The sequence below is a fragment of the Tiliqua scincoides genome, chromosome 7 (genome assembly GCF_035046505.1).
Source record: "Tiliqua scincoides isolate rTilSci1 chromosome 7, rTilSci1.hap2, whole genome shotgun sequence".
NCBI classification, from domain to species: Eukaryota; Metazoa; Chordata; class Lepidosauria; order Squamata; family Scincidae; genus Tiliqua; species Tiliqua scincoides.
Window position 1 is genome coordinate 30,322,572 of NC_089827.1, and position 14,946 is coordinate 30,337,517.

Sequence of the window (14,946 nt, forward strand, 5' to 3'; positions counted from 1 at the left end):
TTTCACCAGTGAGTATGAGTTCCAGGGGTGTCAAACTCATTTCATACCGAGGGCTGAATGGCATTCATGATACCTGCTGTGGGCCGGAAGTGATGTCATTAGGCAGGAAATATTGTCATTTAACAGGTCATAACCAAAAATAAGCATTTTTCTCACTTAGGAATTCATTAGCTGCAAATGACAAAAGAGAAAACATGCAAATCTTTATCATATTTCAAGATATGGGAGAGCCCAATTTTCATATGTGTTGCCCTTTCAGCAGTAACAGCACTGCTCAGCAGATGAGAGCTTGAGGGCTCTGCGAGCCATGTTCTGCTCCCATGCCTTATGTTTGACACCCTTGTGTTAAACCCTATGACAAAAAAAATTGATGCAATCAAATGTACAATCACATCAAGTTTGCTTCTTGGCAGTGTTTTATTAGTGTTGGTAATGTATAGGCAGGAAAGGTGCCAGAGAATGGAAGGAATGGAAAGCTGCTGCAACCTGTGGATGCTCCAGTTCCAAAATAAATTGTAGAAATTCTCCCACTTCCACTGGAATAATGGAAGAATGTGATGCCAAGCAGTGCAAACCATGGAATCAAAGAAGGCATGCAACATGGGAAATCCTCCTGTTGTCCTTTCATCAGGTATGCCTTTTCCCAGTGCAGTGAGGGGAAAAGCCACTTGTGATGGAACTTCCCATTTTGTGCCACTTGTGTGTGTGAGAATGGGGGAAACTCCCCATTTTGTGCCACTTGTGAACATAGGGAGTGTGGAATGGATAACTTTAGCCAAAAAGTGCTCTTTGGTACATCTTGTTCCTTAAGTTTCAAGCTGTGACTGGTATTATTTTGTGCTAGATGCATGTCAGAAAAGTGACGGGCATCCCTCCAAGCCCTAGGATCCAGGGAGGGCACTTTCTTGGTTGGTTCTTCACAAGAAAATTAACAGGAACCATTCAGAGCCTTAGATACTTCCTTTCCCTTATATTTTGTCTCCCCTGGTTGCCAAGATATTAAGGCACAGGGAATAATATTTTCCTCTCTGCATTTCCACGCCTGCCTGCCTGCCAAGATCTCTGTATGCAAACACAAGTTTCTTCCATTTTCTAATTAGCTATCCTTTCTTGCCTCCTCCAAGGGAGCAACATAGAATCAAAGCTCTAAGTTGGGGGGGGGGGAGAACCATGTTGGTGTGCCTGAGCTCTACTTAAATGTGTACACATGCACAAGCAGAGAAAGCAGCTTTAGGAGTTGGTGTATAAAATCCCTTGAGTTTCAAAAGACAGAGGAAGGGTCTGGTTGGTAAAACAGAGTGCATGCATCTAAGACTAGGGTTGCTGCAGTACTTTAAATTACTGCCTCTCAAGGGGAAATGTAACAGACCTCTCTGAGAAGCTACCTAGAGCTATGGCCATCTGTGTCCATTCAGCTAGGCTGCATCAGGAAGTGGTATGAGGTAGCAAGGCCACCTGTACGTGCCGGGCTAAGTGCAACCACCACTTGTTCCCCCCTCCCTTCTTCCCTGAACTGCCTCCATCATGGGCCATGCCACCTGAATGTGCACAATGGAGGTGAGACAGTGAGGCCTCCTGCATTGGCTGAGACCTGAGCAGACCAACCATGTCACCCACTTTGAACTTGCTCCATTTTGAAATGAAGAGCTGAAGCAGTCTCTTGCTTCTGGGAATGCTCTGTGTGGTGCCTTGTCAGGCTCCAACGGGAGCAGGAAGAGGAGGAGGAGAGCAGTGCTCCTGCAGTGCAGCAGGAGGGACAGCGGGGAAGTTTGGCACAGTCTGACAGGCCCGGTTCGGGGAAATGCTGAGGAAGAAAGTGGCTGCCAGCCCTGCCTGCAACATGCTCTCTCCTTGGCAGCACTTGATAGCTCTGTCTGATCTCCACTGTCTTTGTGTGGTGACTGGCACTTGTATTGATGCTGAACTTGTGACCTTGCGTTGTCCTGGTCTGTGACTTTATGTCAAAACCACTTTGGGTTGAGTTTCATTGACTGGGTTGCCTCAGGTTCCCCAAGGAGAATGATTGCTCAGGCCCAGTGAGTGACAGGCCAGTCAGGCACTCCTGCTCTGCCCCTCCCAGCCTTTCTTGTTCTCCCTGCTTCAGGGACAGCGAGGGAGAGACCGGCAGGAAGGATTAACCTGAGCTGTCATTTTCTTAAATGCCACAGTCTATTATGAGCTGACTACAAGGCCATGCCAGGGTGAATGGGCCCCTGGTGGAGAACCGACCATGGAAGTGCACTCTCACACTGCCACAGGCTCACCCCATGTGACTGGAGAATTGCACACAAATTTGGCCCTCACTGTATCAAGCACACATGTTCACCACTAGCGTACTGTCATGCTTTCAGCCCTGCTACTAGGGAGCCATGTATTCTGTCACAGTAGTACACATTCTCCCTTTTTAGAATATTGCAACATGCCTGCCTCTCCCCTACTCCCAATGCAAGCCCTTACCCCAGAGGTTCCCAAATTTGGGCATTGCGACAATCCAGCCAGGGAAGCCGTTTCTCTGACCCTTTAAGGGGTGATGGCGAAGGCAGTGACGTGATTGCCACGATCGCACCGCTGCCAGTTACAAAAGCTTTTTTTTTTTTACTCACCAGTGGCAGTGCTAGCTCTGGAGGTGCAGGGAGCCCACGGACCCCTCTGCAGGGCTCTCCAAACCTCAGAACAACTAAAAAAGATGATTTCAACCCACTTCTGGTTTCGTGCTTGCAAATTAGAAATGGGTTGCAATTTTTTTTTTTTAGTTGTTCTGAGGCGTGGGAAGCCCTGCAAAGAGGTCTGTGGGCTCTCTGCACCCTCTGGGGGGCCAGTGCTGCCACTGGTGAGTTAAAGAAAACCTTTTTGTCCCTGGCAGCGGCGCAATTGTGGCAATCATGTCACTGCCTTTGACTCTTCCCCACAAGCACTTAGAGCGGCCCAAACTCTCCCAAAGAGTTTTTGAAACATTGCCCTACCTCCTTCTACCCAAGCCCAATTCATGGACATTCATACCCTTGGACATTCATACCCTTTCCATCCCCCCATAACCCATCCTTCTGCCCCTCTCCCCACCCTAATCGCTGCGCCATTCCTTCCTCTCCCAACCCCATTCTGTCCACCTGCCCCTTGCACTGACATCCGGGTGCCAGGGCTCTATAGAACAGCTACTCGCCGCTTGTGGCTGTGGCCTGGCCACGCTGAATGGTGTGTTGTCTTTTTGCAACAGTCATAAACTATGCTGAACTACTGGAACGTGAGTTGCAGTGGGGCAGTGTCCCAGTAGGATTGGGCCCTAAGGATGCAATTCTAACCTTGTGTTAGGCTGGCACAAGTCCCTTGCACCAGCCCAGGAGGGTCGCAGACATACTGGAAAGCACATTTACGCCTCCTTGGGAGCAAGCTGCACTAGCACATGGAGGTGCACTGGAGCACGGAGGCTGCATCCATGCTCTGTGGCGGCTTGTGCCAGGTAGGTTGCATCGGCTGAGCTCGGCTGACGCAAGGGTCTGGGAGGGCGGGGAGGAGGCGGGAGGTGTTCCAGGGCGGGGGGAGGGCATTCCAGGGGGCGGGTGGGCACCTCCTGAGGTGGTGCAAGTCCGAGGAGACCCATTGGGGCTGTGGTGGTTTACCCGGGGAGTAAGGGAAAGAGTTTCCCCTTGCCTCCAGCTGAGCCATTTCTGGCCCCCGTCTTGCACTGGTTACAGCGCAGGCCTCTTGGCCTGCCTGTTCCAGCGCAAGATAGGATTGCATGGTAAGACTTGTATTTTCTGGCTTGAAAACATGAAATCTCAGGGGGGCTATGATGCTCCTCTCATATATTCGGAAATCCCTGAATTCCTCTCCAGCTTGGATTTTAATCTGAACCACAGAAGAATTCAGTTCCTCCTTCTCACCCACTTGCCAATAAGCACCTAGCCATGTTTTTTGCATGCAGAAAGTCTCAGGTTCATACTCTGCCCCCCCCCCATGTCTCCAGTTAAGAGGAAGATGGTAGAACAGAGTAAAATCCCTCTGTCTGAGGCTTTAGAGAGCTGTAGGTGAAGTAAGGATATATAGAATTGGCTTGGATGGACTCAGGACTTGGTTAAGTGAAAGTGCTTCATAAATATGTTCATTTGGCATTTATGAGCCTTTTTTTACTTGCAGATGCCTGCCCATTCCCCATAGTATGTGCAGAGAAGGCTGCACTCGTGTGTGTGTGTGTGTGTGTGTGTGTGTGTGTGTGTGTGTGTGTACACAGGAAAGGAAGATGTATGTCTTTGCCTGTGCATTTATGTCTGACTGTGAGGGTCTGGTAAGCTTTTTGTCACATGGCAGCACACAGCTTAGGGAAAAGTGGCAGTCTCAAATGCCTTCGGTTTGGTTTCCCTGATGACGTTGATTGGTTTTTCAAAGGCCCCTTTATGGCAGTGTCAGTTGTGCTCCTCTGGGGCTAATGGTCATCCCAAGGGGTCATCATTACATTCTATGTATGGCAGCATGATCTCACCCTTGAGGGAAGAATGCTTGGCCTATCCAACTGTACAAATGAGTGGCCACAAAAGCAAATTCTTCCTAGTATATCATCTGGCTTCTCACACAATCCATATCATTTGCAGCTAGATCCCAAACATATTCATGGTGTTGGCTCAACTAAATTCAATAGCATTTCCTGATAGGGTAAGCTTAGGAGGAGAAGGGTATAACTAGCTCACACACACATCTTGGCCAGGGAATAGGAAGTCTAGATCTACATGGTGGTGTTTGAAACCGATTTCCTAGTACTAAACTGCAATTCCCAGTATTCTTTAGGGGGAAGCCATGATAGTTAAACTGGTATAAAATTGATACAAATATGTAGAGCAGATGGGCCCTGAGGATGACCTTCCTCGTGGACAGTTTGTGAAGATGAATGCAATAAAAATAGAAACCCTCATAGCAAATTAAGTGCTGCGCAAAATTATAAATAGCTATGTGTATATCTGTGAAGTTTTGTTGAATGGGAACACCCCAGGAAGCCCCTGTACAGTGTCACAAAATCCCCACCACAGGCAGAGCCCTTCGGGCAAGGACAGACTGCTGTTTCTGGTGGGAGCCCAGTTTTTGCTAATGGATGCTCTGGCAAGGTTTAATGCTTGCTGAATGCTGGCACTTGGCAGGCTGTTACCTTGAAAAATGAGCTCTCCCAAGCTTGCCTCTTGTTGCTACAAATGAACACTTCCCATTGATTAGCACATGGCTTGTAAGTGTCTAATTTATCAATCAGCTAGCGCAGTGGGAGTGTGTGTAAACCAAGATTTCAAAAATTATGTCATCTGTCAATTGGCTGGGGAACATTATTGTTGTGTGGGCTTGGCACGGAGAGCCCTTGCTCAGAGAAGGAATAAAATAGAGGGAAATTAAATTGCCTTCCTCTGGCCTTTGTGGCATGTGGGTCAAGGCCTTCCTTGGCCTTAAGAGTACTGGCCTCAATGCAATGACTGGAGCTGTGTGCAAGCAGTCTGTGCATAGATATTCTGGTGGAATGTCTCCATGGGGTCCATACCTAAATGTCATCCTAATTCCGAGCCTGTGTAACTTGAATCCAAAAATTGTGTGCAGTGAGTGCAATGTTAGTGAAGTTCATGTTTTGTAGTGAAAGCTGCCATTTCAGGAGGTACATAATTTCCCCCAAGAGATTTCCCCCTAGAAATAGAAGGCATTTCACTGTAAAATCCAGTCCCTCTTTTTGTAAAATGTTCATCAAGAGGGGGGAAAAGCTTGGACTGTGAGTAACCTCCTTTAAAATGGCACTTGATTTTGACCCACATGACTAAACCTGCAGAGGGTGACATGTTTTAGGAAAAAAAATTGCCTCCATTTCAGCTTAGCCCTCTGACAAAACCCAACCAATAGAACCAGTGAACATTAGTGCTGGCTCAGAATCGCCCCTTTCCAGTTCACTAGCAGAAATAGGGCCGTTTCAGTGATTTGAGATGGTGATATTTTGCCATGCGAATTTATCAGTGCCTTTTTCAGTGGCCATTCATTGGTAGCCACAATTTTTACCATCCAGAATGCACCAGGAATAATGCTGTGTCACCGATGTAGTGTAGTTCCTGGAACATTAGGAGATTAAATGGCAGCCACCCACTGAAAGCTACTGGGTGGAGCAACACCACCCTGAAAATATGGAAGAGGGGGAAGATTTTCCCCCTTCTAGGAGAACTCCAGACTAGTATTTACCAAATGGCAATTCTGAAAATGCTATATAAATGCCACTTGTAAATAATGCTAATGTTATTAATAATATCATAATATATCACAATACATCACCCATCAGTTGTTTCAATGGTTGCACATAAAATGGATTATTGGGAAGCAAGTCATTGAAGGTTGAAATATCAAGCGATACACATGTGTGTTGGTGAACATGCCCTTTTCAGATGAAGTAAACAAAGACCCAGGATAATGGAGGGGTGACTTGTCCTTCACCCTGCTTGCTACCTGATGTGTTCTAAGAAGAATCAAAATGACCTTCCTGAATTTGTGTTCTGTGTGAGCCTGTGTGTGTAATCTGTATGCTGTACCAGGAAGAATCAGCTCAGCTCCAGTCCTTTGATTTACATTAAGACCTCACTTTGACCTAATTTTGCATCCCAGTTGGGAGTTTGGCTTAACAAAGGGGTCAGTGGGTGATCCTTTTCTTGGATTACAACCCACAGCTTTGCCAATGACAGAGCTTCCCAGGCTTGCTGCTGGCCTCCTCTCCAGCTGCTTGCATGAGCTGGGATTAAAATGAGAAGTGTGCTGCTAATGAGGCAGTAGGAGACAGCATGTGACACTTTGGGGAGTCCTCCTCTTCCTCTGTTGCTGTACAGAAGGAACAAGGAAGCCTTCTTCCCTTCTAGGTAGCATTTCTGTAAAGGCAGTCAGTATGACATTTTGCTTGAAAGATCAGTTTATGTGAAATCACTTCCAAAGAGGCTGCTGTGTTGGTCAGTTGCAGCAAATACAAGAATCTTGTGTCACCTTCAAGACTAACACATTTACACTATCACTTTAGTGTTCATGAAGTGGACTGTGGACTATGGCAGCTTCAGCTATGATAAATGCATCTGTTTTTAAGGTGCCACACAATACTTCGCAGTTTATTGGGGAAGAATTCTGGTGTTGGCATGGATTGGTCTGCATTTCAATGCTCAAAAATGTGACAAAAGGAATGGGAAATTCAAATTCCTGATTTGAAAAGAAATGTGACACTTTAACATACAAGATTATGTGTGAGAAACATGTTTGGAACTGTCTTGATTCTTTCTCTTGCGGGGGTAGGGGAAGGTTCTGTGCATCAGTTTTCATATCTGTTCAATGGGTAGGGTGTGGGAAAAGCTTTTCTTCTGGGGATGGGAGGAATTGACTGTATGACTCTATGAAAGCAAAGCAGAGGGCGGTGAGGAGTGATTGCTTGGTGATGGAGCACATGCATTCTAGGTCCCAGATTCAGCCTCTTGGATCTACGGTTCAGAGGATTAGATAGTCAAGCTGAGTGAGGCTTTGCCTGAGACCTTGGAGAGCTGTTGCTGGTAACATTAGGCAGTTGGTGGAAAGAAAGCAAAGACCTAGTCAGGGACAACAAGGGTAGCTGCCAAAAGCACCACTCCCTTGTCACCTATGATGGCCCTTAGGGCATGTGAAGTGGGGATCTAGAAGTTTCTGGGCTGTGATGCCAGACACTGCCTCATATGCACAAATGCATCTGAGGCAGGGAAAGGAAGGGAAAAATACTCCTTTTATTTCTGGAGCAGGCCAAGAACCTGCCAGAAAAAAAGCACATCCTGGACCTGATCTGGAAAGTCTTTTCTTCCCCCTGGAGATTGGCATTCTGGTCCAGATTCTGGTGGGGCAGAACTTCACTCTCAATAGCAAGTGTCATTTCTTGAAGTAGGCAAAGAGCTGTTGTAGGCCCCTCCGGCAGAGGAAGATGCAGCAGAAGTTTTATTATCAATTGATTGGCTATTAGTAGGTATTAGACAAATTAGAGCGGGTCATTAAACCTGGACTGAGAAGGGAAAATGAGGAAAAGATGGTGTGTTACTACCTCCCCTTGCATCTACTAGCCGTTTGCCCTCCCCCATTGCCAGGATCAATAAAGCAACATCGTGTAGCCTGGATCAATGGGACAGCTGGAATCCATCACACATATAACAACCTTGGTGTTAGAGCATAAGAAGTCTGCTTTTTTCCCCACTTTAGGAATGGATGCCAGCAAGAGTTACTTCCCACTCCATCCTTTGGGGGACATTAGATCCATAAACTAGGGAGAGAAGCTAATATTGAAAAAGCAATAAGGCATTAGGGAGGTCTCTGTGTAGTTGTAATGCTGTGGCCACCTTGCACTTGGAGCAGTTTGGACTGATGTACTGAGCACCAGGACTAGATGTGCCTCACAGGAATGGAGCACTCAGCCCTACGTGGATCCAGGCCCTATGGTTATAGTACAGATTGCCTAGTGCTTGAATGTTGGGGGCTTGATCCCATCATTTATTTTAAATGATGGGTGATAAATGATTTAGGGCGCAATCCTAACCCCTTATGTCAGTGCTTTCCAGCACTGGCATAGCAATGCCAATGGGACATGTGCTACATCCTGCAGTTGGGTGTCACTCATGGAGGCCTCCTCAAAGTAAGGGAATGTTTATTCCCTTACCTCAGAGCTGCTTTGCCCTTATGTCAGCCCTTGTGCCAGGGGTTAGGATTGCGCCCTTAGATGCAAAAAAAATTTCCATCAGAACTAGAAACTTCTCTTTATTTTAAATGAACTATTTTAAATAAAAGTCATTATACTAAATTCTGTGCCAGACCTTAGACCAGCGGTTCTCAAACTCTGGGAGAATTTAGGCTGCAGTAAATCCTTGCGGGGGCAGGAGGGAGGCAGTGACACGATCCCCAGGATCGCTTCGCTAAGGGATGTGTGTGCAGGGCTCCCCGCACCCCCGGAAGGCTGCTGCAGGGCTGGTAAGGAAATGCCAGTCCCTGTGCCCCCATAGCAATGCGATCCTGAGGATTGTGTCACTGCCTCCCCCCTGCCCCCACCCTTTAAGGGGCAGAGGTCAGGGCCCTCAGACTGGGGTGTCACGACACCCTAGTATGAGAAGCCCTGCCTTAGACTATAATTCTGTATCTCTTTGAAGACTCCTTTTCTGAGCAGGGTGGTGGCATGGGTTTCCTTGAGGGAAACACATTTCATTTTTTGCAAGGAGGAAAAGTGCAGAAAGTGGTGTTATGTGTTTAAATTCCAAGGGTGCATATTTTTTATAAATTATAATTATAAATTATAATTTATAATTGCTTTGAAAGTGTACTAGGTAGGTAATATAGGCTTAGTATCAGCAGATGCAGCCACAGTCATTACCCATGTACCCGCTCGGTTCAACCCATTGTTTATTTTTTTCCCCTGCAGATTTCCCAGTTTATTTTTTTGCAGATTTGTGTGTGTGTGTTTAACAATAGTAAGTAGTGCAGAAAGTGGTGTGTTTTTATTTCATCATCACCAAAAACACTTGTATCCATAGCTTATCCAAAAGGCCTGGGATTGGATTTTGACCTCTCTAAAAGAGTTCCTCCAGTAGTGTGGAACTTTTGGAATCTTGCTGCTACCTGTGGTGCCTGCAAAATATCCTTTGGGCAGGCTAGTACCAGGATATTGGGTGGAAAGGGGAAGATGTCTGCATCTTTAAAGATTAATCATATTGTTTGCTCATTAAGGAGATCATTCCAGGCTTTGCTAAGAGTGGAACACTTGAACGCAGGCATCTGTTTGCTGCTGGGAGAGGATATTAATTGTCTTGATACTTCTGTGGTTATAAATACAACCGCCAGCCCCAGATAATGTTTGAATGAACAAACAAACAGCTGCCAGGAGATTCCCTCTGATGGTTGACCTTTGCCAAGCACCGGGTGGCTGTTTTTTAATAGCAACCTGCCTGGCAGAATAAAAATGAATGGAGAGAAGCTCCAGGGATGTGGAATTAATGTTGTTATGTCAGGTTCTTTCAGAGCTGCCAGACTGGCTTATTTTAGGGGTAAAAGTGCAGGTGAAAGTGCTAGTCATTGGACAGAGAGACCATGACTGAAGACATGTGTTTAGGTTTTAATGCAGTTTATAATACCATTAAGCTATTTCTGCCCAACTCTGCATATATGCAACAGGGACCAAATGTGTACACCGGTGGGCTGGGCAAAAATGGGTTAAGGTACAAATCTAAAGCATTTCCACATAGTCATAGTGTTGCAGGTTCAGAAATTCAGACAGGGATCAAGGAAACCAAAAGGTCGAAGGAGTAAGTTTATTCCATTGCTAGCAATATGTTTCAGCGGAAATCTTTTCCCAAAGGCTGAGCCCTGAATATTCAGGGCTTTTAGCTTTTATACGCATTGCACTACATTACAAGGTGTTGGGTACACTTCTGATTGGCAATTTACAAATGGGACGTCAACTCACAGCCTATCATAACTGCTTGAGCATGCCATGTGAAACTCCGCCTCTGCTTGCATCCCCTTCCTCTATTTGAAGCCCCCAACTCTTGTTTACGCGTTGAAGTGGAAAATCCCCAAACTTGGTCTGCGCCTGTTTTTCAAGACATGTCTTTAGAAGCTTATTCTTCTTCTTGTGGTCTAGATAGCTCTATTTCCTGTTACAGCTTGGGGCTTGTGGTTAGCTTTATTTCCTCTTGCAAAGACACAAATGTCCCTTAGCATTTGCTTCAGCTACAAGCAAGCTGCGAGTCTGGCTAGGCACTCTGTACAAGCTCAGATTTGACTCAATAAACTCTGATCATGTGCAGAAACCCAGGAATTTCAGCCAGGCTCTTCCCACAATAGGTTAGTTCCAGAATACAGACCAGCGCTTGCTGAATGATTCTTGGGGGTTTCAGAACTTGAACCTAGGAATATTTTGACCTAGGAGTGGTTTGACCTGACCCTAGTGAAGTTAGTGCTGTGAGTAGGGTCTTCCCTTCCCTTTTGCTGCCTCCTTGGCCCCTCCACTAGGCTTCGGTTCCAGAGAAGAAGGCATGGAAGCCAGAGTTCCCCTCCTCTTGCCTGTACTCTCAGCTTTCTCATGCTGTGCACCCAGGGAGAGCAGCCCTGTCAATATGACAACCAGATCAGCCCTGTGCTGCTCAGCATCATGAGGCCTGTGGGGACAACCTTCTCCAATCACAGTGGCGGGGAGGCTGCAGTAAGTCCTTACCAGTGAAGTCCCATGGCAGGCCACAAAGCCCGCTTCTGGCATGGAAAGCTATGCAGTATTTAAGCAATATCAGTTGCTCTGATTGGAAGGCAGTGTCAGGCTTGTGAATTGATCAGACCACACAGTGGCATCACTAGCGGGGTGCGGGCCATACCGGGTGACGCACATGGGGGTGACACGCTAAAATCACAGTGGTTAGGAATAACCCCATTATATTATATACTGTTGGATGCAGAATTTCAAGTGGAATGCAATGCAAAAAACCAGAGTGAAATATCTCCTTTCTATCAAAATTTATGGCCAAAAAACTGGAGAACAAAAAATGCATGGATCCCTATGGAAAGTGAAAGTGAGCCGTATCGCACGTTTACTCGCGAGTAGGCAAACTTGCCTTAGTCCGTCGGAAAGAGCAGGCTGAGAGGAATCTAACAACACCAGAATGGTCCTGATCCAATGAATACAGCCCCCAAAAACACCTGAGAAGGAAGTCCCTCCCTCCAAGCAGATGAATGTATTGAGCCCTATGGAAAGCGAAACTAAGTCTCACAGTCGTGTTTACTTGCGAGTAAGCAAACGTGCCTTGGCTGTTGGTCAGGCCAGGCAAAGGGGAATATGAAACCACCAGAGTGGTCCTGATCTGATGGAACTGGAGCTCAACAAATACTCCAGAAGGCAACCCCCCCCCCCAATTAAAAAGGATCAAAACAGAGGCTTCAGCTGGTAAGGGGAACCTTTTTGAGACTTGCAAAGCCAAGTGGATCCTGACAGTGATCTGATTTAAACAGAAGTTCTTAAACTGAACTGGGCACTGGGTAGGGTTGAAAACCTTAATGATTTTGGAAGGGGGTGTTATTGCAGGCAGACTATAGAGGAAATTCACTTGATGGAACAGAGCTGGCTTCTACTTATTTAATTATTTGTTTTACTTTAATTATTTATACTTATTTATTTTAATTTGCCTGATGATGTCACTTCCACCATGACATCACTTCTGGGTATTATGTCTTGGACATAATGTCATTCTAAAAAGTGGTTCCCAGTGCTAAAAGTTTGAGAACTGCTGCAATAAGTTGTTAGTAAGTTGACACCCTGGTGGGTGACACCACTAGTGACCAAAATCACTAAAATCACAGCTTGGAGGAATATACCATCATGTTATATATCAATCCATGTGTAAATTCATGCAGAATGTGTTCTATCTTTGTTCTATCAAAAGGTACAGCCAAAAAACCAGTGGGGGCAGAGTGATGGTACACCCACCACCTGGGGTGTTGCCCCATCCACTGCACTGGGGGGGGGGTGTGACGCGCTGGTATCCCTCGACAGGGCAGTTCCTTCTTCCTGTTCCACTTTGGATTTTGTCCCTTCCTTCAGCCTGAACTTCAGGGACCTTGAGCTGGAGAATAGACCATCCAGCTTTTCTTTGGGTACAGGCTTCGGGTGGAATCCAGAAAATATTAGGCTTGTGGCTTCAGGATGTGTGAGAATGTGCTCCCTTGGGAATGTGCAGTTGGTTTAGAATAGGCAGCTCCAAATAAGCCTGTTGAAACACCTTAACAGAGGAAGGAACTATGGATGATGGCTGCAGGTCTGTTTCTTCAAACATTGGTTAAAGATTGGTCACCATCAAACCTGTCACCTGTAAAATGCAGGGGGGGGGATTTCAAGTGGTGAAGCAGCAAGCTGGTGTTGAGCTTTCACCTGCAACTTTGTCCTGCTCCCTCCACCTGTCACTTTGTCCCATTTTTTCCCCCAGCTGGACTAATTCTCCCATCTTTCATCCTGACTGGGAGTAAAGCCACTGGGGGTAAAGCACTCCTTCCCACACTGAGTAAAGCACTCCTTCCTACAACTTGCTATTCCATTTGAAAAGGTCCCCACATCATAAGCATTTAGCATATGAAAATATGGGACTGCCAAAGTCCCATTTAATTCTGAGTGTGGCTGTACATATGGATTGTGCCAAACAGAATGGAGAAAGATTTTTTTATTTCCAACTTATGAAAACTAACCCTTGGATATGACATTGTTCTTCAGCTAGTTTCTTTGTCTCTTGGCTTTATAGATCCTCGTGGATGGTCCAATCAAAGGTGCCCTTGAGTACGAGATTGTTCAGGTGGTGAATACTGGGCCAGTACTTCGGGATATGGCTTTTTCGGTGGATCATAGGTATCTGTACATCATGTCGGAGAAACAGGTGAGCTGCATGATTTGTTGACATCCTTTAATTCAAGGTATGATGGAGTCCTGAAAGATGTCTCTCTTTCAGTAAAAGGGCTCTGAAGTTGATAGGGTCACACTGAAAATAATTATTGCAAATACTTGATGGAATTTTGAATTTGAATTTTGAATTGTGGGTCTGGTTTCATCTACTTCGGTCTGACACTAAAGAAATCATAGTTTACAGGTGCAACCTATTTAATTTATTTTCTTAATTGCAACGGGTCATGGAACTGAACTCACGCAAATAAATAGGCTCCACCTGTACTTCCAGGTGGAGGATTTTTGGATATCAGAGATGTTGCCTCACTTTACGTGACACTACTCACCACTTTGGACTGTGTCAATCCTGCCATTAGTTGATATAGCAGACAATTGGATTTGTGAGGTCCACAATCAGTATTCCTTTCTGACACATCCCAAACCATTTGGGCTTTTAAACATTCCTTTTAAATGTTTGAAAAACCTCAGGAGGGTTGAGGTTTCCCAAACTTTGTCCCCCCAAACAGAAGTCTTACTATGGAGAAGGGGTAACAAACAGCTTGGAGGGTTTAGTACCACATAGGAAAGCCTTTAATGATACCCTGCTGAGAATTATGGGGCATGTAATGTTCTAATTCTGTCACAATTGTGTGAGTTGAGTTTTGATACTGTTGAGTTTTGATACTTTCCTCTCCACTACTTAACAAATGGAATGCGTTTTTCAACACTTATTTTTGTCTATACCGTTTGTCAGCTCTGACAAAATATAAGCATACTTCACTAATATGGTGGTTAAATTCACAATCACCAATCACCAGTGTAAAGTAAATCACAGGCTTTTTCACTTGATTTTCATTTGTAAATATTGTCAAAATAAATCACTGAGGGTGCAATCCTGACTCGTCCATGGGCTGATGCAAGTCCCTTGTGCCAGCCCAGGAGGGTCGCAGACTTGCTGTAAGGCACATTGCACCTCCTCGAAAGTCAGCTGGGCTGGTGCGCAGAGGCATGCCAGCCTGCAGAGACTGAATTCAGCCTCTGCACCAACAGAGGGAGTGAGGCTAGCATCAGCCCAGTTTGGTTGACACGAGGCTCTGGGGTGGGTGGGGAGGAGATAGGAGAGAGGTGTTCCAGAGTGGGGGGAGGGCGGGTGGGCAGGCAGGGAGTGGGAGGCGGAACTGGGATCTGACTGTTATACTTCATGCCATTCTGCTTTCCTCAGACTTATGCCACCTCAGGAAGGTGGTGCAAGTCCGTGGAGACCCATAGGGGCTGTGGTGGCTTACCTGGGGATAAGGGGAAGAGTTTCCCCTTACCTTTGGCTGAGCCACTTTGCAGGCCTATCTTGCGCTGCATACAGTGCAAGTCTCCTGGCTTGCCTGTTTGAGCACAAGATAGAATTGCTCTGTGAGTCACAAGTGGAACAAATGTTGTAAACAGACTGAACATGAGTAACAAAATGGCAGCGGTTGACTTGCTTGATTCGGCTTAGACTCAGTTGATGTGTGCGCACTGCCGTAAGAGCAAGGGAAGCATTGAAACTGATA

General features: G+C 46.0%; 1 protein-coding gene across 1 annotated transcript in view; it reads left to right on the forward strand.

Annotated features, from left to right (window-relative positions):
* The window catches only part of PLXNA4 (plexin A4), a 705,695-nt gene that overhangs the window by 329,994 nt on the left and 360,755 nt on the right, over positions 1 to 14,946 (forward strand). The window contains exon 4 of the mRNA XM_066633821.1: positions 13,263 to 13,394. Coding sequence (XP_066489918.1) covers positions 13,263 to 13,394 — 132 coding nt within the window. The remainder of the gene's footprint in view (positions 1 to 13,262; positions 13,395 to 14,946) is intronic.